This window comes from Leuciscus leuciscus (assembly GCF_965113295.1).
Source record: "Leuciscus leuciscus genome assembly, chromosome: 12".
NCBI lineage: Eukaryota > Metazoa > Chordata > Actinopteri > Cypriniformes > Leuciscidae > Leuciscus > Leuciscus leuciscus.
This window is the reverse complement of record NC_138736.1, coordinates 4,471,229-4,498,481: the sequence shown is the minus strand read 5'-3', so window position 1 is coordinate 4,498,481 and position 27,253 is coordinate 4,471,229. Positions and strand designations below refer to the sequence as shown.

At 38.6% G+C, this 27,253-nt stretch overlaps 1 protein-coding gene and 3 long non-coding RNA genes across 6 annotated transcripts in view; 1 reads left to right on the top strand and 3 right to left on the bottom strand.

Annotated features, from left to right (window-relative positions):
• The window catches only part of LOC309511010, a 295,833-nt gene that overhangs the window by 3,322 nt on the left and 265,258 nt on the right, over positions 1-27,253 (bottom strand). The window lies entirely within an intron of this gene.
• On the top strand, positions 130-25,648 carry pum1 (pumilio RNA-binding family member 1). 3 transcript variants are annotated; one of them, XM_082185844.1, is made up of 22 exons: positions 130-254; positions 9,055-9,368; positions 10,288-10,356; positions 10,446-10,548; positions 10,636-10,823; positions 11,590-11,759; positions 12,550-12,793; positions 13,096-13,189; positions 13,633-13,734; positions 14,957-15,099; positions 15,770-15,908; positions 16,725-16,850; positions 17,461-17,751; positions 18,289-18,525; positions 18,807-19,074; positions 19,208-19,337; positions 20,300-20,434; positions 20,537-20,674; positions 21,961-22,086; positions 22,173-22,294; positions 22,393-22,585; positions 24,218-25,648. In XM_082185844.1, exons 2-22 carry the CDS (start codon positions 9,066-9,068, stop codon positions 24,347-24,349), a joined length of 3,453 nt encoding a protein of 1,150 aa, XP_082041970.1. In that variant the 5' UTR covers positions 130-254; positions 9,055-9,065; the 3' UTR covers positions 24,350-25,648. The 3 variants fall into 3 exon arrangements, with proteins under 3 accessions (XP_082041970.1, XP_082041969.1, XP_082041968.1); XM_082185843.1 differs by having other exon boundaries at positions 10,443-10,548; XM_082185842.1 differs by having other exon boundaries at positions 10,443-10,548; positions 13,081-13,189.
• Positions 2,259-27,253, bottom strand: part of LOC309511000 — an 89,706-nt gene continuing 64,711 nt past the window's right edge. The window contains exons 2-3 of the long non-coding RNA XR_014210461.1: positions 4,106-7,094; positions 2,259-3,503 (exon numbers count right to left, since the gene is read on the bottom strand). This is a non-coding gene — a long non-coding RNA (uncharacterized lncRNA). The remainder of the gene's footprint in view (positions 3,504-4,105; positions 7,095-27,253) is intronic.
• Positions 20,676-23,660, bottom strand: LOC309511005. The gene is made up of 2 exons (XR_014210465.1): positions 23,527-23,660; positions 20,676-21,809 (listed from the first exon to the last, which is right to left on the bottom strand). It is a non-coding gene; the product is annotated as an uncharacterized lncRNA (long non-coding RNA).

The following is a 27,253-nucleotide window of genomic DNA, read 5'->3' as shown; positions in this document are numbered from 1 at the left end:
ACTTCACTTTCGGCATTCGCTCGGTGTGTCACACATTATGAGCGCCTGTAAATCTGTACATTGTTGTATGTGTCTCGAGCACAACAAAGGACGACACTCCCCTCTTGGCGCAATGAACCGCACGCGCTCCTTCTCATGCTACCCATGATGCCCCGCGCGCGTCTGCTTGGATCGAGCCGCCATGTTGTCGGTGTGAAAGCTGGGAGCTGCTGCGAACCGGGGCTGAAATCCGTCACCATCCGCATCCTCCACCTGTGAGTATCCCTCTGTTCTGAAACCGTATTTCCCTCCTGAACCGTTTTAGCTCACCTCGCGTTTATATTTTAGAGTTATGATGCGTAACGAGTGATTTCGAGGGCTTTATTATAAGGCAGTGGCTCCCCCTCCTCTCCCCGGGGTTTCCTCTAGCTAGAGCTCTTCCTGTCCAGACGGCCCGGGCCTTTTGTTAACGGGAAGAAGACCTGTGGAATAGCGGCTTACAGACTATCAGGTACCGGTTCGTGCGTTTTACATACCCGCGTGTGTCTGTTTTATATCGGAAACCGGCTATGTTTGACCGTTTAGGCCGTGTAACAGTCATTATAACGTTTGATCAAAGCCTTGCCAGACAGTTCCGCCCCTCACCGATTCCCATGTCGCGAATTAATGTGACAACTCCGATAAACGCCTCTGCTTCACGACTGTCTGAAGTCACCGGGTTCGTGTTCCCCCGTTATTGACCGTATATGCTGTTCCTCCTCCTCTTGAGGGTTAATGCGCGCTTCTTTTGTTACCTGTTTGTGTTATCATGATGCAAACGCACGCTTTGGTCATCATGGGTAACGAGTTACGGTATCTCTGCCCACTTCCGGGAGGTGAACATGCAGCCGCTCAGGAGCTCTGGTTTCCGGGTGTCTGTGGAGCTCGGGCCATGTAATGGCGAAACTGATCGGGCTGTAAAGTGCATGTAATCTATGAGGACAATGGCTGTCTCAACTTTGGGTATCATATGCGTCACGTCGAGGTAGGCAGCTCAATAGCTTATATGTCGGTGCAACAGTGCTCTTTTCTTTACCCGTGGTCCTTAAAAAAAAAAAAAAAAAAAGAAGTCTTTAAGAGTTATAAGCCATGAACCAAACCAACCAGCAACAAGGTGAATATTATAACATAATATCATATTATCATAACATTACAAACGTTGATTTGAAGTAGAAAAGTATTCGAGCTAAAGAGATATTTTGGTGGGATTTGCTTGTTTCAATTTTTTTGATCGCTGGAGATTCTTTGCAGAATCATTGTTAATAGATTCTGGCTGATGATAAACATGATTGTTTAAAAAAAAAAAACAAGTTGAGGAAATGCGGGCTTCAACAAAACACACTCTAGCTCACCTACAGTAGGTCTGTGCTTAACAGATTAGAAGTTATTGTTAAAAATCAAGTCCACTATTTTGAAAATAAACGTGATTTTTTTTTAAATTTTGTTTTTTACTTCTGGAATCTGACTATTGCACTTTAGTATCAGAGTAAGTTTGTTGTTAGGCTTAATGGAGAGACAAATAAGGGTCATGCTGTGACGAGTGTGAAGGGGAGTTCGGGTTTGTTCGGGGGATTTCTGTATCACTCATAGTGGGATTTTTATCTCTTTTCCACAAGTCACAAGTGTTGAATGTGTTTTTCCATAAAATGCAGGTGTTGTGAAGCCTAGGTCAGAGATTCTCTACAGGTTTTGCTTCAAGACCCAGATTTTTCCTTGGATATCCGAATATAACTCGTATTTAATGAAGTCGGATTCACGTTTTCTTTTACCTCGCATGGTTTTGTTTTAAAGGGTGAGGGCATGTCTCATAATCTGTGTATGTCTCATTTGTCATAGTTTCTGTCAAGCAAGTGTTTCATGAAGCTGTTCTGTAGGGGCTGCACAATATATAGAAATATCGCAAATGTATATAATATAATATAACTGTGGGTCATGAACAAAAGAGAAAGAGAAAGTCACTCATTGCTCTTGGCTGTATAACTTTTGTTTTCCTTTAGTAAGAATCAGTATATATTTAATTCACTCAGTGAAAACTAAGAAGTGCTTTATTTTTTACATTTGATTATTCAGTTTCTGTTGTTTAATAACCCTAATGTAGGCTAACCTGAACCCCTAAACCCCCTGATGTTAAAATAACACTTCTTATGCTACAGTAAAACACTGATGTTCACTTTCAGAAGTTGTAGGGATGTTTTCTTGTCACAAAAAGAATGTGAAACATATATAAAAAAAAAAAAAAGTTTATTTTACACACTTTTAAGCATTATCGTATCGAATATCGCATTATTTAATTAGTTATCGCGTATCGCATTTTTCTTCAATATCGTGCAGCCCTACTGTTCAGTCTGTGGTGGTTCACCCTATAGTCTTCAAACTTATTTGACTCCTGGTTTTGACCTCGTGTGCTGGTTTATGGGACCATGTTTATCATTTAAAAGAGGTGTGGGATGAATTTTGTTCTGATGAAGGAGTGCTGTGTGCACACACACAGTTATCTCAGTCTTTTTAAACAGTGTGTTGCTTCACCCTGTGTACTATCTTGATGTGAAGCTCAGGGCATTACTTCATCAATGTGTACAGGATTACACCTAATGGGGATCTTGTGCAGCTGTATAATCTTGCTGCGTTGCAATTACAGCGTTTGAAGTTCCAAGGGACAAATTTACACAGACATTTAAAAAGTAGGCCTATATGGTAAAGAGCAAAAAGAGGGATTTAAATTGTGTGTTAAGTGGACATTGCCTGGTTATTTAGTATCTTTGAAATTAGGGCTGTCACTGATGATTATTTTGACCATTAATTGAGTAGTGAGAACATTTTTGTGGTAATAAAAATGACTTTTGTGAACAATAACCCTTAATGACTTACAATACATGGGTATAATAACATTGAGGCAATAATAATTGGTTTAAATAAAGTATCAAAAGCAATTAATAGTATTATTTTATTGAACAACACTGTTAAAATGCACAATGTAAAATATATAATATCAACATAATTAGGGTTGCAAAGGGGCTGAACATTTCTGGTAAATCTCCTGAAAATTTCCAAATAATCCTGAAAAGTTTCTGAAAATTTCCAAATAATCCTGAAAAGTTTCCAAAAATTCTGGAAACTTTGCAACCCTAAACATAATCAACTTGTGTACATTACGTATTAAAACAAATACCTGGAGAGTGGCGCTAATTGCTGTTGTTACACTTTACAGCATTATCAAATCCTTGTTAAATATTGGCCAAATATTTAATTCAAATGTCCATTAATGTTTATTATTTGGCCACTTCTTTACGATAGAAATGCGAGAGCAAGAACGTGTGGACATCAAAACAAACTTTTTGAAATCGTGATTAACAACAGTTTGGATATTTAGAAACATTGATGCGTTCTCCTGTGTTGGCTTAGGTTTATAAATGATTAAGCAACCCAAACTCACAGCATATGCAGAGATGGGGTTTGTTAACTGAGCATGCGTGTAAATGATAACACTTAAAGAACGTTTCTCTAAGGAATGAGACACCACTCGATTACCGTTTGCGTCATCTTCCCTTTCCGCTAGCTGGCTGCTACGTCAACAGAGGCGATACGCGTTGACATAAACAAACGAAGATGCCGTCATCTCGGGTTGTGATATCGATTGCCTGGTCTCTCTTTATCTTTGCACGCTTGTGTGCCATCAGTCAAAGACATTGTTTCATTGTATTTAACGGCGGCGCCGGCGACACCATAAGCAAAACATTAGCAAACGGCAAATAGCGCATAGCTGCTAGCTAGCGGTTAACTAGTGATTCAAAACAAAAACATTACAATTAAAACCGCTTGAACGTTTTATTAAAGGTATCATAAAACACGAGTGTCATTAAACTGCTGAAAATACATACATTTGTGCGACTCACTTCTGAGAAATTCCTACCCCTCTCTTTCAAGTGTGGTCCTCCGCAGACTTCGTTTCAAGGGCTATGTAGCCCTACGCCTTGGCCCTAGCCCTTAATCAAAATGAGAATTGGGACACCACTTCCCCTCACATGAACGCGCAAAACCGAGGGGAAGGGGTAAGAGTAAGGGGTAAGACAGAGAAATGAGACGCAGCCTTAGCGTGAAACACAAAGCGAATCAGACTTTATGTTCCCAAACCTGAACAAACAGCACATGCAGAGACTGAGTTTGTGTGGAGCAGCATTTACTGTGGAATAATGACACTTAAATAATTATTTATTTAAGTGAATCGCAGACTTTGTGATTTCACAATAGCACTATGCTATAATATGATTTTTAAATTGTTTTAATGTATCGTGCAGCTTTTGAAAATGCCCTAATAATGCAGTTTATGGATTCCTATCAGTGGAATGCGCCACTTCTGGTATTTTGGGGGTTAATTAAACACCGTCAAATTGCAATCAAATTTAAAAAAAATTTTTTTATCAAGTACTCAAATTTAATTGAGGAATCATGACAGCCCTAGTTGAAGTACTATTTTGAAAAAATTTTTTTTTTTCATTTTAGTTTCTTTAGTACATGAAGTTAAACTTAAAGTGTGGTTAATAAAAAATGGTTTTAGATTGAGTTAACTATTATAACCCTACCTAGCCTATATCTTACACTAAGAGGCCTATCTCTTCTCTTATTTCTTTGAGCCTTTTGTCCCATCACATGATCTTCTAGCCCATTGGAGCTCCAGCTTCCTAAACCTCTGCTACTAATGGGACTAACGACAAATCTGTGGTCCTTTCAAACAGTTGTCAGGGTTTCATGACACAGTGTCTTTAAAATGTTTGTGGTTTATTCTTGATCCATTTCATCGGTTTGGAATTGGTTTTCACATTGTGTTGTCTCCGTATGCTTTCACTAGCAGTGCAATAACTTTCATTAGTGTATTAAATGCATCACATAGTCTAAATATCTTGACACTCTGCGTCCAAGTTCTTCTGTTGGCTTCCTACCCGTAATTAAACCCGGTTTCATTTAATGCTAAACTGTGTGTGTTAGTATGAAAGCTCCAGTGCCTGGTGAATATTTCAGCTGAGTGTGACAGTCCGCTAACAAAGTTATGAAAGGTGATTATGAAGTACCTTTTTGGAGAGACTATTATTTCCTGAAGGATCTAGCCTATGTGACATAATTGACTCTCGGTGCTGCCAACACCTCTGGCACCATTTTAGGGTGAGATTACACCAATGCTTCAGGATTTTGCATTTGGGAATAATTTGATGTTTGTGGTGGCCTATATCTACATATCTCTCTTTAAAAGATCAGTTCAGTTTTAGATGTGAAAGCAAGAGCGAAACTCTTGTGGTCTCTTTTTTTTTTACTGTTGCTGAAACCAAAAATGCTCTTGTTAATCCTTTTAGGCTATTTATAGCAATATTATTAAACGTAACAATTTATATTTCGATTTTAATATAAAATTCAAAAATGAATTTCTTTGTCTTTTTTTTTATTTATATAAATATAACCACTACAGTACCACTACAGAAGTTAAGACACATGTCCTTATATGTCCACATGAGACATGATTGCACATTTAATTATGTTAGAAAGTGTTTGTTGTTAATAAGCAGAAATACTGAAATTGAAATCATATTATTGATGGCTGACATAGCATGTAAATGAAAACAGGATAACTGTAATTTCCTTGCAAGCAGAAATAAGGAGAAAACAAGTGTAACTGTGTCACAAGAGGAACTTTTTCTTTCTTTTTTTCCTCTTTGTTATTGCACATCTTTTGGCTTGAGGTGCTGTGGTAGGAATGTTTTGCAGAGAACCCTGTTATCCACGATAAATGGCTGTTATATACCGACTCAGGAGTGAGTAGGGATTCAAAATAATTGCTGTTTTAGATCAACCTTTTGTCCTGATTTGGCTCTTGTTTAAGTGGCGCATCGCCCAAATGTTACGGAAAAACATTTGGATAATTAAATGTATATTTTCTTTGTCGTGTATGAATTGGCTTTATGTATTGCAAGACAAATAGTGAAGAAAAAAAAAATATATATATATTATAAATGCTACTGTTTTAAAGTAAAATAAAAATAATTTGCTAACTTTCTGGCCATCTCACTCAACAAAAGAAAATTGAATCAGTCACAAAGGCAATAATCACCTTCATTGCTTATATAAAATTATGCCGTATTTTAGGGCTGCTCGATTATGAAAAAATCATAATCATGATTATTTTGGTCAGTATTGAAATCACGAATATGTAACACGATTATTTCACATGACTTTGGGAACGTGTTGCATTTATTAAAAAGACAACTTTCAACAATTCTTACTTTGAACATTGATTGTACTTTTTGAACTATTAAAATAAATAATATAACAGGTAATACTTAAATGAGTATTTTAATAATTCCCGCAGGTCTACCAGTTATAATGCGGAAAATTCCCCCGCAAACATTGATTCACTTTAGCAAGTAGATTGTATGAGTAGCCTAAATTAATCCACACAGATTATAAAATCAAATCAATCATTTTAAAACTTTCTCCAAGACGCAATTTCACAAACCGCGTGAGTGTTCAGCGGCGCCGCGTCTTCTCTCTCTCAGTCTCTCAAAATGGGTTGGACAAGGCAAGCGTCGAAACTACACTCTCGCGTTTAGGAGTCGGGACATGACGGAATTGTCACTTGCACAATCGGGCCAGCATTGCATCGTAACTAAAGTTGATCATTTTCACTTCTTTTTAAGTCTTATCAGTTTAAACATTCAAGCTGAGAGAGTTTACGGCTTCGGGAGGGGCGGATGTGCGCGTATCATTCAGAACACAAGACAAAATTAGAGCGTTCTTTCAAAACAGAACATGGCAAAATAATCGTTTTTACTCGATTGTACTATTTTGGTGATCGTTGGGAGCCGAAATCGAAATCGAAATTCAATTAATTGCACAGCCCTACCGTATTTCAATAGGTTTGAATTGACTGACCCAAGTTCAGTGTGTTATTAATGGCACAGTATGTAAGTTTCGCCGCTAGAGGTCGCCTTTTTCAAAACAATAACAAAGGAGTGGCTTGATGAAGCCTTGAATGAGCGTGGAATCATGGGAGTTGTCGTCTTCACTGATTGGAAAGCCATTTGATGGGACTCGTGGGTGAGCTGATGTATTACAGTTTTATTAACGTTACTGTGCTACGGTGAAACTGAGAGCCCGGGAGATTTTACGTTGCTGTTTTTACTATGCTTATGCCGCATCCGCCCACTGCCGCTCCTTTCACGTTGTTTATGCATATTTTATGGTTAAAGTTACGATTAATGTTGTTAAACGTCCACCTCAAATTTATCTGTCTCTGAGACATGGTACTCGCAGTAACTCAAGAAAATGACTTGCCGTGTTGAGCTATATAACAATGATTTGTTTTCTGTCGATAAAAGTATCCAAACAGTTGCTCTCCTGTATAAAAAAAAACAAAAAACGCATGGTATATTAAAGGGATACTCCACTTTTTTTGGAAATAGGCTCATTTTACAACTCCCCCAGAGTTAAACAGTTGAGTTTTACCGTTTTCGAATCCATTCAGCCGATCTCCGGGTCTGGCGGTACCACTTTTAGCATAGCTTAGCATAGATCATTGAATCTGACAAGACCATTAGCATCTCTCTCAAAACAATGACGCAGCGCCTGAAAATAGTCGACCCTATAGTCTACCGAGCTGGGGACTATTTTCAGGCGCTGCGTCATATCATTACGCCTGCTGGACTCATGGTACGGCAGCAAAGTTTCTTGATTATTACGCAGGAATGAGAGTATAGTTCCTAGCCATATCAGCCTAGAAAATCGCAACTTTTCATTTTCCGTCGGTCTTAGTAAAACGATGTCACTACAGAAGAGTCAAGTTTTAAACAGGAAAAATATCGAAACTCTTTGGTCATTTTTTTTGAGAGAGATGCTAATGGTCTTGTCCGATTCAATGATCTATGCTAAGCTATGCTAAAAGTGGTACCGCCTGACCCGGAGATCGGCTGCATGGATTCGAAAACGGTAAAACTCCACTGTTTAACTCTGGGGGAGTTGTAAAATGAGCCTATTTCAAAAAAAAGTGGAGTATCCCTTTAAAGTGTCTTTGGTGTTTCCATGGTCTCTACGAAAATAAAGCTGGTTAAAATAGCTGATTTCTCTGTATTTAAGCGTTGGAAAATTTTGGGATAATGTAAGTACACAAGTCAACAAAATATATAACATTGTTCTTGAGGTTTTTGTATATTGTAATCCAAAAATCTTACGTATTGTGCCTTTAAGTGAATTTCAAAAGTAAAACTTTTTGTAACTTAAATTATTTTTTACTAAATAATACTTTGTGTCAGTGAGTGTAATGTATTGCATTCATTAATATGACAATGCTTTTGAAAAAATGCTTTTGAAAAAAACCCATGGTGTATTTTTATGTTTATGTGCCACTAATGTAACAAAATAATTAAGTTCTGAGTATTAAAAGAGAATGTCTTAGCTAGAAATTGACCTTTTCTCATCAGGAAAAAAAATTTCTGTGGAAATTCCTCCATAGTTTTGACTCTTGACTTTCCCCAGCATTTCCAAAGTCACTCTGTGACAATGATATCAGATGCACATTTCAATGAGAATGAAATGACTCAATTTGACAGACCCGCTCTGCTTGATTAACTAGAACAACAACCTCTGCTTTCCCCACTGAGCCTCAGCAAGTGTGTGCGATGTCGTAATGAGCGCTGACTATCACACTGATGGATTGAATTGACCTTGTTCCAGGCCCCAGACCATGTGTCTCTTTTCTTTTCTGTTGCCTTATATTTTCATGGGTCAGGGATTTTATTTTGTTTGTCCTTGATTCAATGGAATCCGTATCAGATTTACTGTGCTGTTACTGTTTAACTCCATAGATCTTTCTTTAAAATAAATATAGTTGGTTTGATTTAGTCATTTCTTGCAATATTTTGTGAGCCTTCTCATCTTCAGCCTTGCTTTGAGAGACACAGCTGTGGTAATATGGTAACTGAATGCACTTTGAGTGCAAAGCAATCCCTGATGCCTTAGGGGTTAATAGTGTTTTGTTTTGTTCTTGTGTTACAGTCTCTGGTGGAATGAGCGTAGCGTGTGTGTTGAAGAGGAAAGCTGTGCTCTGGCAGGATTCGTTCAGCCCCCACCTGAGACTGCCTCCCCCTGACAGGCCATTACCCAGCATGCCTGTGGTGCTGAGTGCTGCGGGCCACCCCCCCCAACCCGGCCCTTCTCCTCAGGCCCCTCCCCCTACGCAGGGTGCAGGGCGCTCTCAAGATGACGCCATGGTGGATTACTTCTTCCAGCGGCAACATGGCGACCAGCCCGGCTACAATAATTGCAAACACCGCTGGCCGACTGGTGACAACATTCATGCAGACAACCAGGTGAGAACTGTGTAAAATTGACCAGTTTTTTTTTTAAAAAGGACCTATTTATAATATTTTACAAAGTCTTGATTTTGTTGTTAGGGTCTACTAGAATAATTTTTTTTCCCCATATTCTCCATTGTTGCAGCTCCTCTCTTCCCAGTAACGCTCTTTTTAGTTCCTCTCTATGAAGCCCCTCCTTCTAAAAAGCACAATGTGCTCTGATTGGTTGGCTGGACCAGTGTTTTGTGATTGGTCAACTGCTTTGAGTGCGTTTGGGAAATGTCCCGCCCCTTACCATAACCGCCAGTTTAAACACACTACTAACTCAATCAGACCCCGCCCCTTTATTTTGCCATGTGCTTTGATTGGGCGCATGGAACAATCAGAATCGGCTAGAATTATTTAAATGAGGAATATTGTGATTCCTGGAAGAAGACTCAATAAAATAATCTGAATCTGCTAAACTAACACAATACAATAAGATGAAGGCGGCAGCTAACACAACATTAAAAAGTTACCATAGTAAAAGTAAAACCATTAAAAATAAAAAAAACCTGAGTTAATACATTATAAAAACACAAGCCGACACATTCTCACCTGTGAAAGGATATCATATTTCTTCGGGAATTTAAATCTCAATCAGAAGTTGCGCAATGTTGTGGCATCATTGATTCTTACTGAAACACGCTGACTGTTCCAAGATGGCGCATGTGTGTGGGATCTACGTATACATATCTACTGTTTCAGGGAGTTCAGAAACACTGATATAGAGAATAACTCCTGCTGGAGGGACTTTGTGTAACTTAGCAAAGCTTTTTCATTCTCAAACAGCAACATTACACACTAAAGAAAGTTGAACATGCAAAAAACATAATAGGTCCTCTTTAATTGTATAAAATTGAATCTTATAATAATTGTATAATATTTCACACAGGTACGATCAATGGATGAGTTGAACCATGACTTCCAGGCACTTGCGCTGGAGGGCCGAGCCATGGGAGAGGTGAGAGTCCTTTCCTTCCTCATCATCTTCTTAATACTTAATTTCTCATTCTTATGTTTTTAATGTCTGATGTTCCCGCTCTGCAGCAGCTCCTAACTGGGAAGAAGTTCTGGGAAACTGATGATTCAGGGAAAGATGGACCAAAAGGGATCTTTCTGGACCAGTGGAGAGACAGTGCTTGGGGAACCTCTGGTATGTGTGTGTGTGCAGATGGCATGGTTGTATTTTACATATTTAGGGTTTTTTTCTCTCTAATGTCCCTTTTTTTTCTTTCTGTAGATCACTCGGTGTCCCAGCCAATTATGGTGCAGCGCCGACCAGGTCAGGGTTTCCATCCCGTGGGAGAGGCGGGATCTGTGCTGTCGCCCCGTTCTGAGAGCGGTGGATTAGGCGTGTCTATGGTGGAGTATGTTCTTAGCTCCTCCCCTGCTGAGAAAATGGACTCGTGTTTGCGCAAAGGAGCTTTTGTGAGTCTTGATTATTAGTCTTTTATCATCAAAACATTCTTATTTGTCTTTATTAAAGGGATACTTCACCGATTAGCATTAAGCTTTGTATCAGTAGTAACCCGGTAGTATTTTCGAATGACCGTGCTTCCCTCCCCTCATGTCCATCTGAGACGAGAGATTTCTGTATTGTGTGTCTGGAAAAAACCTCAGATGACGCAAAAATCATCATTTTGTGTCATCGGAGGCTTTGTAGTCCAGAGGCGAGAGACTACAGCCAATAGGAGGAGCTCGTTCCGCATGTGTTCAACCCGCCCATAGGGGGATCTCACGATAAAACACCGTCTTTTCAGTTTCGAGTCGACTAGTAGCCTAGTTGTATAATTTCTTCCGATACTGCCCTCTGTAACCGGGAGGCGTGGCTTGGGAGTGGCTTCGTAGGGCAGCGAAGCAAGGGCATTCTGGGAGTTGTTGTCTTTCATCCACATGAGCCAAAAATACATTTTCTGGCTTTTCTCAGTCTAGAAGGCACCAACTTCTAAAATAATTTCACATTTCTACAACATAAATTACCCAATTTAAATACACATTCATCTCTCCAGCGGTGAAATATCCCTTTAAGATTATAAATATCTCACACAAAGCTGAGCATTCATTATTTGTGACCCTCATGTTATCCCAAAGTCATGGTTTTGGATGAAAGTAACATTACATTTTTGGATGAACTGTTCCTTTAGCACCTGAAGTCCTTGTCATTTTTACTTCAATTTCATTCTGTTTCTCATAGGGTCCCAGAGACTCGGAGCCTGATGACCCTGAGAAAAGGGTGGAACAAAAACCCAAAACAACATTTGATCCTGAGCGGAAGGAACTGAAAGAGACCGAGCCAGACGTTTTGGATAACCCCAATGGACTGCCCAATCAGAATGGACTTGATGTGGACGTTAAGGATTTTAGGTATATACACCATCAAAAAAGTATAATAAATGAACTACTGCTCAAAGTAAAAAAAAAAAAAAATAGATTGTTTTTATTCCGCAAGAATGCATCAAATTGATCAAATGTGACAGTAAAGATATTGGTAATGTTACAAATCATTAAAATGATATCTGAAGGACCATGTTGTACTGAAAACTGGAGTAATGATGCTGAAAATTCAGCTTTGATCACAAGAATAAATTACATTTTAAAATATATTCAAGTCGAAAAGTTGTAAAAAAAAAAAAAAATTGGGGGGATTTTTGATCCGATAAATGCAGGCTTGGTTGAGCATAAGAGACTCCTTTCAAAAATATAAAATCTTACTGACCCCAAACTTTGGAAAGGTAACGTTTATCCTCCCTCAGTTCGCTTTGGGGGGCTTTCCATATGTATAGACCTTATGTAGCCCCGCCCCTTTTCAGCGCGGCGCTCGTTGTCTTTTGACTTCCGGTCTGTATTTTCACAGCGATTTTCCGTGTTTATTAATGAACGGCTCATTTTAAAATCTTCCCGGTCGACTGACATTTGTTTAGTCATCTGCTTTAAACATTACAGTCCTCATGATAACTTTCGTTAACTTTACATGAAGTAAATCCACTTCAAAAGCGAATTACTCCTGGACAGCAGTGGCATAGAAATATACAGAGCGAAGTTAAAAGACAATATTCTAAAGATGGCGGCGCCCTCGTTTCTCTGGCGCATAAGGTCTATACTTTCAGTATTTCTAAAATGTATTGAATACACACCTCTCTGTTTTCTTCCCCAGTCGTACTCCTGGTAACTGCCCTCCGACTGGTCCAGAGGTGGAGTTGGGTGGACCAGAAATGGTTGGAGGTGCAGGGCCAAAACCAGCAGAGGAGTTTTCAAACGTCGAAACCCAAAATGTGACCCTGGACCCCATGGAATCTGTTTCTATGGAGACTTTGCAGTTTGATTACACTGGAGGCCAGCTGCCTCTCGACTCCACAGCTGCCACCGTCAGCCTGTTCGACTACAACTCCCCTCAACAGGTGAATATCTGATGCTGCTAGCACTTTCAACTCTCAAGACTGTAATTAGTAGAGTAGAAAATTAACAATGTGTGTATTTATAAATATTTGTGTTGTTGCTATCAAAGGCCGCACATGTCAAGGCTAACTTTGAAAAACCTTTGTTTGAAGTAAATGTGCCACAAATACCGTTCAGCTTCTTTGGAAGTTATTCTGGAAGAGTAATTATTAGTCACATTTGCATATGCTTCTGAAGCCTTTGCATATATGACTATAAACAAATGCAAATGTTTAATGTCTGATAAAAGCTTCATGTATTGCAGCTGTTCCAGAGGCCCAGCGCTCTGGCAGTGCAGCAGCTCACGGCGGCCCAGCAGCAGCAGTACGCGCTCGCCGCAGCTCAACAACAACACATCGGTGAGTTTCAGCGTAGTGGCCAGATGACTTAAAGGTGCAGTGAGCAATTTATGAGGAGCGCTGTTGACGTTTGAAATCAGAAACACACCCCTCCCTTAATTGCACCGTCCCCAAAACAACAAACACGCTAACAACTAACAGCTGGCACATCAGACAGCAAGTACGGATGAACCAGCCCAATGTTACGTGCGTATCAAGCTGATAAAGCAACCTCGGCATGGTTTTTTTCCCCTCCTATTTACACAGCTATGCACAAACATGTTTTATTTTCAGCACACACACACACACACAGAACAGACATCTAGCAAATATTCACAAAATTGTTTGTTTGGGTGTTGATTTAAATTTTCAACAGCGTTCCTCAGAAAACACTTACTGCACTTTTAGTGGACAAAAGTTTCAGGTGATTTATTTAATTTGGTTTCTTCTTGGTTGTGCGTTAGGTTTGGCCCAAGCTGCATTCGTACAGAATCCGTACATCATTAGCACTGCTCCTCCAGGCACTGATCCGTACGCCGCCGGCCTCGCTGCTGCCGCAACGCTAGGTGAGAGATCATTCTTACCTTATAAGATGGATATGTATCATGTCAGTTATTAAAGTTTAAAATGATTATGTAAATATAAAGTCTGTTGATGAGTCCAGTCGGCATCACTTTGGGGTTCTGATCACCCTATTGGTGTTTATTTGTGATTTTAATGAAAAGCTGACTACATTATTCTATGTTCTTCCCAAATAAATAAATAAATACATAGATTTATTACAACATGGAAAACAATTAGCCTAGCAACATGAAAAAGACTAACAATATTAATTTATATTGTACAATTGACCAACTAGAATGAATTGTTTATAGAGAGCTGTGTAATATTTGGGGTCTTTCAAAATGTAAATTTAAATTTTTTTTTTCGTCTTATGCTCACCAAGGCTGCATTTATTTCATTTAAAAAAAGAAAACAGTAATATTGTAAAATAATTGCAATTTAAAATAACTATTTCCCATTTAAATATTTACAAAAAAAGGGATTTATTCCCGTGATCAAAGCTGAATTTTCAGCATCATTACCTCAGTCTTCAGTGTCACATGATCCTTCAGAAATCATTCTAATATGATGATTTGCTGCTCAAAAAACCTTAATTATCAATGTTGACAGCAGTTGTGCTGCTTAACATTTACATTTTTTCCAGGATTTTTTTATAAATAGAAATTTCAAAACAACAGCATTTATTTGAAATATAATTATTTTGATCAATCTTTGTAGAATTAAGGTATTGATTTTAATTTTTAATTTTTTTAAAGAATCATACTGACCCCGAACCTTTGAATGCACATTAAATGTGGACTCACCCAATCTTCAATATGCAAATATAATGTGTTGAATGTGGCACAATAATGAAAGTGTCAATGTGCGGCAGATTTCTTTGTACTTGAACGATGACAGACTGCATTTTAATGCCGCACTCGCTGTGACAGGAGCAGTCTGTTGCTCACAGTCTGGAGTGGATAAGAAGTGTTGCTCATGATGGCTGATAGTTTGGACGGCGTCCTCCAGAGGCTTGAGATTTAGCTCCAGGATTGAGGCAATCTGCTTGACTAAGCCACACACACAAACACACACACCTGCTTTGATGCTCCTGAAGCAGAGTACAAAGGCAGAGGAAATGGCTGCCGACTCTCGGGTCCCGTGTAAATCAAAGCCCCTGAGCCTCCTCTGAAAACAGTGTGCTTTGGCCCTTCATCTGAGCAATGATGTGTGTGTGTTTTTCAGGTCCAGCGGTAATGCCCCCTCAGTACTATGGTGTGACTCCATGGGGTGTGTATCCGGCCAACCTATTCCAGCAGCAAGCCGCCACCCCTTCCAACTCGGCCAACCAGCAGTCAGCAGCACAGAACCAACAGAACCAACAACAGGTAAGAGTTTAACCAATCAGAGCGCTTGAACTGCTCGAATCTGGATAAATTGAGAATCGCAATTTAAAATGATTCAGAACCAACAACTAAACAAAATAACATGTAATTTACTAGAGCTTCTGAAAGTGTTAATTGCTGCAGACTATTTAAAAATATTTAATTAAAAAATATCGATTTGAATGAATGGTTCAATGACTTCATTACGGGATGAATCATAATTTTTGAATGAATGAATCAATGCCAATCTATTCAGTCACTCATCGCCACCTACTGGTGTAATGATGTAATTGATACAATCTTTATTCGAAGCATCAAGTTACTTTTAAAAGGTGACCATGTTAAACTAGTCCCGTCCGAATAGGGCTTTGCTCTAATTTGATCGCTACTGTAAACATCAGTGTTTATATCCGAACTATAAACTTTTATCCCAGTACTTCAGTGTTTCTGGATCTGTTTCATACCTATACATGACAACTGCTCTGTCTGGGTCAGAACACAGATCTGAATGTTCGCTGTGATCGTACTTGTCAAAGGTTTAATAGACAAAGGGGAATCGTTGTCATTTAGAAATAAGAACGCGTGGGTGTTTGAATTGAGTTTGCGATGTTAAAAAGTCGTAACACAAATACATTTAACTCATCAGCCAATCTTTGACTTTTGTTTTCCCCAGGTGATGCGTGCAGGTGGAAACCAACGACCTCTGACTCCCAGTCAAGGACAGCAGGGTCAGCAGACAGAGCAGCTCGTAGCAGCAGCAGCTGTGAACTCAGCCTTGGCTTTTGGACAGGGTCTGGCAGCAGGCGTACCTGGTAAGGGACTTGATTAAAGAGATTTTAAAGAGGTGTTCACACTGACAGTGATTTTCAAGAAAATGTGACCCAAGAAAGTTGATTTGAGGTGACTGATGCGATTGCCGTTGTAATAATATTGAGTAATGTTTAACCTTATGCAAATGGACAATACCATAATACTGATAATCATAGAAAACCAAGAAATACCAGGGAATAAAATAAAATAAATAATTAATTTGGTATGTAATGGAAAGGAATTGTTAATATACACTACCATTAGAAATTTTATTTTAATTAACAGTAAAAGGGACAGTAAAGACATTTTATAATGTTCCAAAACATTTCTATTTCAAATAAATGTTCTTTTGAACTTTCTATTCATCAAAGATTCCTGAAAAATTTATCAGTTTATCAACAACAACAAAAAAAATGCAGCACAAATGTTTTAAAGAGTGATAATAAGAAATGTTTTTTGAGCAGCAAATCAACATATTAGAAATGATTTCTGAGTAATGATGCTGAAAATTCTGCTTTATCACATTCAAAATCTTACCAGCCCCAAACTTTTGAATGTAGAAAGTGATATTTTATCAAATAAGATATTTTATTAGCTAAAAATTGCTTAAACTAATCACTGATGACTGGGAAAAGTCATGGAAATTCATACCTGGACTGTCAGTTGAAATCTTAGTGGATGCAACAGTCTTGTTGGGACACCATCTATCAACCAACAGTTCAGCGACTTTAATCAGCAGTTCAATCGCTGTTGGTGTGAACAGCTCAAACTTCACAGTTAGAACAGTGTCTGATTAAGACGTGTCTGTGGTATTCCAGGTTATCCTATGTTGGCTCCAGCTGCGTATTATGACCAGACAGGTGCGCTTGTGGTGAACACAGGTGGTCGTGGAGGACCAGTTCGACTGATGGCCCCTGCATCGGTTATCATCAGCCCGTCAGCAGGTACGTGTTTGAAAATGACGACAGTCCACCATTAAACACTCTCAGAATCTTGCCTTGTATTTGAGTATCTCGTTCTGATCCAGAAAGGGGATCGTGCATTTGCGGTAGTAGCCCCAAGACTTTGGAATAGCTTACCCTTTACATGTTAGGGACACTGACTCTGTACATGTTTTTAAAGTACAACTTAAGACACTATTCTTCTTTTTGATGATCATTTTTATTATTGTTTTTATTCTATTACTATTGTACTATTTAGTCTATTTTACTGAGATGATGAAAAGTACATTGGTCAACATGTGTTGTTTACATAGTGCTGTACAAATAAAAGTGACAGTGATTTCACAGTGGCCGTTGCTGCCAGACCTTCGACAGACCAACATTAAACACTCAGAAACTTGTCTTGTATTTGGTATTAAAACCTTATGGATTTAGAGGAATAAAAATTGTTACTTATCCTTAAATCGTTCTAAATCCATAAGACTTTTTCATCTTTGGAACACAAATGAAGATATTTTTTATATTCTCTCATCATTTTGTCCATCAATCAACATTTTCAAGCTTCAAAAGTACATAAAGACATTGTTATAATTAATCCGTTCTGATTTCCCAGTGGCCGCTGCTGCCGCCTCAGCGGGCGGGGGTAATGCCGGTCTCGGTGGCGGAGCAAGTGGGCCGTTTCGTGCGCTGAGTTCTCAGCAGGGTCCCGGACAGCAAGGGAGCGGGGCGTTGGGAGGGAGCTCTTTTTACGGGAGTGGATCCCCAAGCTCCTCCTCACAGAGCTCCTCGCTATTTTCACAAGGCTCTGCCCAACCTGGAAACACCTCACTTGGATTCAATGCCAACCCGTCGTCTTCTCTGGGAGCCACGCTTGGAGCGGCACTCGGGGGTTTTGGCACCGCAGGTATGTTTAGTTGGTTATCTCAAGATTCGTTATGTTGAAAATAAAAAGCACTATAATATTGCTAGAGGGTTATTCCTCCAAGCGGCAAATCTACTTTAATATATATATTTATACGCATACACATCACGTCTGGACGAGTTGAAGCTAATTGCCTAAAGTCCAGAAAGAGCCAGTCTGAAGATTTTGGACAGTCACAGTTCACCAATTTCACAGAAAATCACATAGTATGTGATTGACATTTTTTTTTAGCTTCAGACTATGAATCCGTCCAGTCAGAGGATATTTATTTATGTATTCAGATTGTAGTGTGTGATCCTGTCATTAGCTATATGATGCAAGTGTATGATGCCTATCTGTTCTAATTTTAAAAGCTGTGGCATGTATTCCAGCTTGAAGTGAACTTTAAAACATATGCACTGCAGGACCAAACCTCAAATATCATATTTGTTCCTTAAATGTTTTAGATGGAATCAGATTTGCATTTAATCTGACTCCGGTTTAATTTTTGCATGTCTGTCTGTTTGTTTGTTGTTGCAGTGGCTAATTCCAGTTCCAGTGGGTCACGTCGGGATTCTCTGACGGGTAGCTCTGATCTGTACAAGCGCACACCCAGCAGCCTCACCCCTATTGGCCATGGGGGTTTCTACAATGGCCTCAGCTTTAGCTCCTCCCCCGGCCCAGTAGGCATGCCTCTTCCAAACCAAGGCCCGTCCCACTCTCTCACCCCGCCTCCCTCGCTCTCAACTCATGGATCTTCAAGCAGTCTTAACCTTGGTGAGTACGTGATTGAATGAGGTATTTATATAGCGCTCAAGAGTCGACTAGAGCAGTTGCTCATTATCATTTAAAGAGACATGCACCAAAACGGGTCGCTGTTTTTGAGGAGGTAAATATGGTGTTTTACACAATCATTGAGGAATTTTAACCAAAGTATGTTACAAACTTTACATGAAGACCCTAAAGAATCATACCAAGTTGTGCCCAAAATGGGCATCTGATGACCCCTTTAAACATATTTATTGAATTGAATCTCCCTTCTGGCGCCTCCCCCTCAGGTGGACTGACCAATGGCAGTGGGCGTTTCATCTCGGCAGCTCCAGGAGCGGAGGCGAAGTACCGCAATGCCACCACAGGCTCGTCTCTCTTCAGTCCCAGCAGCCAGCTCTTCCCTTCCTCTCGGCTACGTTATGGGATGTCTGACGTGATGCCTTCGGGACGCAGCCGTCTCCTCGAGGACTTCAGAAACAACCGCTACCCCAACCTACAGCTGAGAGAGATCGCGGGACACGTCATGGAGTTCTCTCAGGACCAGCACGGCTCCAGGTCTGCTACAGCTCACATGTTAGAAAGTCAGAACCCTTATATCAGCATTTCGGCATGATATAATAATAATAGTGGGAATAATAAATAAAAGGTCTAAAATGTTTCTAAAAAATACAATTTGGATTTTGTTCAGGTTTATCCAGCTGAAATTGGAGAGAGCAAGTCCTGCAGAACGTCAGTTGGTCTTCAACGAGATATTACAGGCAGCCTATCAGCTCATGGTGGATGTGTTTGGAAATTACGTCATCCAGAAGTTCTTTGAGGTATTATTGAGTTATTTTGTTGATAAATGCATCAATTTAGTATCTAATGAACTGTGGTTTAACATGAGGACAGTGAGGTTCAGGACCAGGGGCCAGTTTCACAAAGATAGACTTTGACTATGGCTTAGATATAGTAGATAGTCAGACTTCAGATAGACATCTAAATCAGACCGTTGCACAAAGCACTTAAGACTCTGACTATCTTAAGTAGGACTACACTGCAATGCATTCTGGGTAAAATAAGACACTTTTCAAAACAAAAAACATGGCGGATCGAGTAAGCACATTCAGCCGCTCAGTGCAGTTTACCCCAGCGGAAAATATGTGTTTGATGGAGGAGTATAACAGTTACATGGACGTTTTACTTGGGAAATTTTGCGGAGAATTTAGTAACAAGAAGAAATGTTTAAAATATGAGTCTTTTTCCCTTTTCTTTTGGCTGTTTGTAATGTAACTGATTGTTACTGCTGGTTGCAAAGGTAACAGAGTCTTAGACCTAAGTTAGCCTGGGGGTAAGGTGTCTAATTTTTGGGGGTCTAAATTAAGTCAGTCTTTATTTTTGTGAAACAGTCTAACTTGCATTAGACTAGTCTATGAGCACATTTTAGACTTGTCTAACACTATAGACCGGTCTAAAATAGCTTTGTGAAACCGGCCCCTGATTTGGGACTGCATTAAGTCACATTATACAGATGAATTAAGCTTCTTTTTCTTTTAGTCATTCTTTATCTACGCAAGATGACTTTGGTGTTGTGTATGAAATGTAAAAAGGATCGAAATTGAAGTTGGCCCGAAATAAACTTAACTAACTAACATTTATTTATATAATACGGAATGTTTCAATGCAGCTTCACGGTAATATACAGGAAAGTAACAGTTTCAGTGTTGCAAAGTTCATCAGTTATGTGCATTAAGTGTTCTGGATGTCAATTAGGATGCTAAAAGAGTTTTATGTGTTTTAGTTTGGCAGTCTGGATCAGAAGTTGGCGCTGGCCGAGCGGATCCGTGGTCATGTTTTATCCCTGGCGCTGCAGATGTACGGCTGCAGAGTGATCCAGAAAGCTCTGGAGTTCATCCCTTCGGACCAACAAGTCATTGTGAGTTTATGAAAGGCCGAACGCTCATGTTGTAATTATTCACATGGCTGTGGTGAAGTTACAGTGTATGAACTGAATCAAATTTGTTTGTGTCTTTTACAGAATGAGATGGTTCGAGAGCTTGACGGGCACGTGTTAAAGTGTGTGAAGGATCAAAATGGCAATCATGTTGTGCAGAAATGCATTGAGTGTGTCCAGCCTCATGCTCTTCAGTTCATCATTGATGCATTCAAAGGACAGGTGTGTCTCTTTTGAATTGTGTGAAACGCTGTATGTTTGAATATAAGGGCTTTGGGTGTGTGTGTGTTTGTGTATCATGGGAACTTTTATGACTAATTTTTAGAGGCCTTCATTTTTGAAGCACAACTTCAGTGCAGAATCTCAGTATAACTAATTAAAAATAATTTAAATAATAATATGAAGATACATAATACTCAGCTATTCCTAATTTGAAACAATAAATTGGTGTAAATTTTTCTTTTTTATATAGAGAAAGTTTAACATGAAATTAAAAACACACTACCATTGAAAAGTCAGATTTTTGTGCGGTAAGATTTTAAAAAACAATGATCTATTATGCTCACCAAGGCTGCAATAATTTTTATATATTATTGTATATTATATTATTTTAAATATAATTAAAAATATATATATTTAAAATTAATTTATTCCATTGATTCATGTGCCAATGTTCTTTCTTGCAGCAATGCTTAATATCTTTGTCGAAACAATGAAACATTTATTTTTTCAGAATTCTTTGATTTAATAGAAAGTTCAAAAGAACAGCATTTATTTGAAATATTTATTTTTGTAACATTATAAAGTGACTCAGCAAACATCAGATCTGAGTCAGAGAGAGCAGTTGTCATGTATAGTTATGAAACGGCTTCACAAACTACACAATGTAATTATTTCTATTGCAATAATTCAAATTATCACAGAAGTACTGGGATAAAAGTTAATAGTTCGGATATAAACACTGATGTCTACGGTAGCGATCAAAATAGTGAATCACCTTTTGAAAGTAACTTGATGCTTCAAATAGTCAATTACATCGTTACACCAGTAGGTGGCGACAAGAGACCGTTAACAAATATTTTTCATTGAATCGTTAGTTCAAGAGATTAGTTCCAAAACACTGATTCATCCAGTATCTATTGAATCATTCATTCAAAAAATGTGTATACATTTATATTTTTGTGGTGGAGCCAATCTGAACTTTGAAAAAATCCTGTCAAATATTGGTAGAACTGCAGTCTTGTCAAATTCAGTGTTTCCTCTTTAATGGATCGCACTGGCCAAAATGGCTGCAACAGTGAACGAGTAGTCTATGGGACCCATGTTCTTTTAAAATGAATACTGGGGACAGAAAAGTCTACTTACATACATACATTTTGTAACCGGTCTGTGCTGTGAGAAAACTGCATTATCATCCAGTCGTGTCTGGTGCGGCTCATTTTGAAATGTATTTAAAACCTTTTGTCTCTTGTGTGCATGTTTAACTAATAACTGTGTGTGTTGTGCAGGTGTTTGCTCTGTCCACACACCCATATGGTTGTCGGGTGATCCAGCGTATTCTGGAGCACTGCCTGCCTGAGCAGACTCTCCCGATACTGGAGGAAATACATCAGCACACCGAGCAGCTGGTCCAGGTAATTTATGAAGCCGTCTCTTTCTGCACTGAACCAGGATCTTAGCCATTCCTCTTAAGAATGTTTTTGTCCCCATCCTCATATAGGATCAGTACGGGAATTATGTAATTCAGCATGTTTTGGAGCACGGCCGCGCTGAGGACAAGAGCAAGATTGTTTCTGAAATCCGAGGAAATGTTTTGGGGCTCAGCCAGCATAAGTTTGCCAGGTACGCACAAAGATTTTACGCACGCATGATAAACCGTCACACAAATACGAGCAGGTGGAAGTGTCTTATGCGGGAGGCGCTTGTGTTTTCGTTCACAGTAACGTGGTGGAGAAGTGTGTGACCCACTCGCTGCGTGCCGAGAGGGCGATGCTGATTGATGAGGTGTGCAGTATGGCGGACGGGCCCCACAGTGCCTTATACACCATGATGAAGGACCAGTATGCGAACTATGTTGTGCAGAAGATGATCGATGTGGCCGAGCCGACACAACGCAAGATTGTAATGCACAAGGTGCGGCTGCTATTTCGTCATCAGTGTTTCTTCTTTTCCTGTTTGTGCCAAAGTGGGGCTGGGCGGTATGGCAATATGGCAACGATATAAAGTGTCCATTAGAGCTGCATGATTAATTATTAAAAGATCTCGATTCAAACTCCGACGTGATCATCTTCATAAATGACAACGATTTGTAATTTATTGAGATATTATCAATTTTTATACATTTTAATTTAGTAATTTATTGTTGATTCATGTGCCAATGTTCTTTCTTGCAGCAATGCTTAATATTTTTGTCGAAAACAATGATACATTTATTTTTTCAGAATTCTTTGATTTAATAGAAAGTTCAAAAGAAACAGCATTTATTTGAAATATTTATTTTTGTAACATTATAAAGTGACTCAGCAAACATCAGATCTGAGTCAGAGAGAGCAGTTGTCATGTATAGTTATGAAACGGCTTCAAAAACTACACAACATAATTATTTCTATTGCAATAATTCAAATAATCACAGAAGTACTGGGATAAAAGTTTATAGTTCGGATATAAACACCATCAGATTGGAGTGAATCACCTTTTAAAAGTAACTTGATGCTTCAAATAGTCAATTACATCGTTACACCAGTAGGTGGCGACAAGAGACCGTTAAAAAATATTTTTTATTGAATTGTTTCTTCAAGAGATTAGTTCAAAAACACTGATTCATCCAGTATCATCCTTTGAATCATTAATTAAAAAAATAATTAATTCATATATGTGCATACATTTATATTTTTGTGGTGGAGCCAATCTGAACTTTGAAAAAATCCTGTCAAATATTTGTAGAACTGCAGTCTTGTCAAATTCAGTGTTTCCTCTTTAATGGACCGCACTGGCCAAAATGGCTGCAACAGTGAATGAGTAGTCTATGGGACCCATGTTCTTTTGAAATGAATACTGGGGACAGAAAAGTCTACTTACATGCATTTTGTAACCGGTCTGTGCTGAGAGAAAACTGCATTGATCATTTCTGACACTCAATACAGCGAACATTTAAATCTGCGTTCGCGCTGCCGCTGACTAAGAGCAGTTGTCATGTATAGATATGAAACAGCCACACAGTATCATTCACAATAATTGAAATAATTGAAAGTACGATAATCATATTACATCGTTACACCAGTAGGTGGCGACAAGAGACTGTTAAAAAGTATATTTGTCATTGAATTATTCAAGAGATTCGTTCCAAAACACTGAATCATCAACAAATGAAGTCTAACCCTAACCCACAGAATTGCCATAATGCCCATTATGTGGAGTATTCACTTAAACACAGTAGATTAGGTGCTAAATTAACACATAGTTGGGTGAAAACCGGATGTGTCAGTAAATTTAGTTTGTGCATTTTGTCTTAAAGGGACAGCAGCCTAATATACAATAGCATTTCTTGCATTAAACTTTTAGATACAGTAGGTTTATTTAATTTGTACATTTGTTCTATTGTATTAATCCTATTTTATTTGCTGCTTTGTTCTTATTTTTAGTAACAATATCGTGAACTTATTTAATATGGTGAAATAATATGTTTTTGGTCGTATCGCCCTATGCTAAAGTGTCTTAAGAATTGTGCTGAATGTTTTGTGATGGATTTCGCTTGGTTGTGTGTAGATCCGGCCCCATATTGCAACGCTGCGGAAGTACACGTACGGAAAGCACATTTTGGCCAAGCTGGAGAAGTACTACATGAAGAACGGCGTCGACCTCGGCCCACTCTGTGCACCACCTAATGGCATCATGTAAACCCTTCCCATAATTCCTCTAGGATGGCCGTCTGTGCGAGCGTGTTCGTCCACAGTCGACGACGTAGGGATGTTGGGGGGTGGAGAGTCTCGAAACCTTCTCCTCCTCAACACTGAATCATCCCCAGGTTGTTGTGACCTGTTGTTTTTTGTGTTTGTTTTTCCTCTCCCTTTTAGCATTTCTTCCGTTTTTTTTGCTCTACTACCTAAAAATGGTCCTTTTCGGTCCTGTATGAAATGAGAGAATATTTGATTTATCCCATGTTCAATCATGTAGGCTTGCGCAAACACACTTTATTGCTTCGCAACACCTTTCTAACTCGCATATTCTTTCATAACACACACAAACACACACACATACATACATTATCACTAACACTTGATTGCTAACACGCAGACATTTAGCATGGGAGACGTTTTTTGGTCTTGCTTCTATAAACTATTTAGTGCATACTTGGTGTAGACCTTTGCATATATATATAAATATATATATAAAACTTTGTAGTTTTTCTGGTTTTTGATGTCCAATCTGTATCTATAATCTTCCCCTGTAGTGAATACATACTTCTGATTGTATAATTGTACATTTGTAAACCTTCGCTAATGTAAATGTGGACTCGCTTCTACAGCCCTTTTTTGGTATGAGGAGGAAAAAAAAGAAAAACGACAAAATGGAAAAAAAGAAAATCTTGTGCATTTCAGTGTAAATTCTCACCTCTTTGGTTGTGGTTTCTGAGTTATGAGTTGTTATATATTGTAAATTGTAATATCAGATTTTTTTGTTGGTTTTGAAGCCCTTTGAATTATTACTGCATAGATGTACAAAGAACAGAGAAAAGTGCGCACTCTGCTTTTAGCCATTCACCAGCCACCTCTTTTTCACCTCCACTCATCCCTTTCTTTTTTTAAGATCTTTTATAGTCCCTCCCTGACTCCTGGGCAGGTAGCAGCAAGCGCGTGTGTGTGTATGTGTGTGTGACGCGCTCGACTGCCCTGGGTCAGAGTCGGAGGTGTGTACAGATTTGCCATTCTTTTGTCTACTTGTAAGTGATTGTAACATACTGGCCATTGGTTTTTGATTTGGACACTCTCTGGTGTATATTTAAACAGCCTTGTGTATATTTCCTATGATTCTCTTTATGCAGGCACACTTGTAACCATAATGTGTATAGGTAACAGATGCTGTGTGTGCTTTCTGCCTGGGCAACTATTTTTTGTAACTCCAGTTGTAGATTGTCTCTAAACAACGTGTGATCTTTATTTTGAAACAAAACAATGAAAAAATTTCAAAATTTCACAACGGCCTCTGACTCTTCCTTTACATGTGTTCGGGACTGGGATCATAATGTCTTATAAGATATTCTGTCATAATTCTCTTAGAAAAAAAAAATACTCTTGTTAAAGAGAGTTTTGTTTGGGCTAATTTTAGTTGCTTTAGTGTATCATCACAACTTTAATGTACATTTTTTATATGTTCAACTGCCTCTGACTCTTCCTTTCCATGTGTTCGGGACTGGGATCATAATGTCTATAAGATATTCTGTCATAATTCTCTTAGAAAAAAAAAATACTCTTGTTAAAGAGAGTTTTGTTTGGGCTAATTTTAGTTGCTTTAGTGTATCATCATAACTTTAATGTACATTTTTTATATGTTCAACTGCCTCTGACTCTTCCTTTCCATGTGTTCGGGACTGGGATCATAATGTCTTATAAGATATTCTGTCATAATTCTCTTAGAAAAAAAAAAAATACTCTTGTTAAAGAGAGTTTTGTTTGGGCTAATTTTAGTTGCTTTAGTGTATCATCACAACTTTAATGTACATTTTTTATATGTTCAACTTTTAGTGTATTATTCTCGAGTTATTCTCTATCAGTGTCACTGTTTCTGAACTCACTGAAACGCCTTTATTGTAGTCTTCCAGAAACGAACACGTCACAATATTCCTCATTTAAATAATTCATACGCAGAATAAAGGGGCGGGGCCTGGTTGAGTTAGTTAGTAGTTTGTTAAACTGGTGTTATGGTAAGGGGCGGGGCATTTCCCAAACATGCTTGAAGCATTTGACCAATCACAACACACTAATCCAGCCGACCAATCAGAGCACACTGCTTTTCAGAAGGAGGGGCTTCTAAACAGAGCGTTACTGACAGACTGGGAAGAGAGGAGCTGCAACAAAGGAGAATATGGGAAAAATAATGTGTTTTTTTAACATTCAAGCATGAAAACATATTCTAGTAGAGCCCAAAAACTTTGTAAAAGGGCATAACAGCTCCTCTTTAATGAAACACAAATGATAATGCGTAATAAATGAATGAGTTTTCTTAACGACGGCCTGAGGATACTGTACCGTCTTGATGAAAGTATAGCAGATACGCATTGATGAAGGATTTCTTTAGAAATCGCACTCGCATAAGTGGTTTTCAAATGTAGAACTTGCGTAACATCTTTCCAGGGAACACATTATGACTAAACGCATATCTCGAATGCACTGCAAATCTCTTTAGATAAAAGCATCTGCCAGATGTGCAATTGTGTAAATCTTGCATTTTTCAAGGGTGACTATAAAAGCCTGTTCACACCCAGGATGGTGGCGGCCGTAAATATAAAGCTTTGATAATTGTTCTGATTCTGACGACAGGTAAGTCCACACCACAAATACACTGGAACGATTTCATTGGAATCACTTTCAGAATGATTTCGTTTCCTGCTGATGAATGATAAAAAGATTAAACATTAAAAAACAGAATCATAATAGTTCTTTGTTCCATTACAAAAGAACAGTGAATATAAAGCCTGATGTATTAAATATTAGTAAAAAAAAAAAAAATTAATTAAGCGTTTATTAAACCTTTAGATGAAATATCCTCCTGAGACCCAGAAAAGGAAATGTGAGTCATCACATT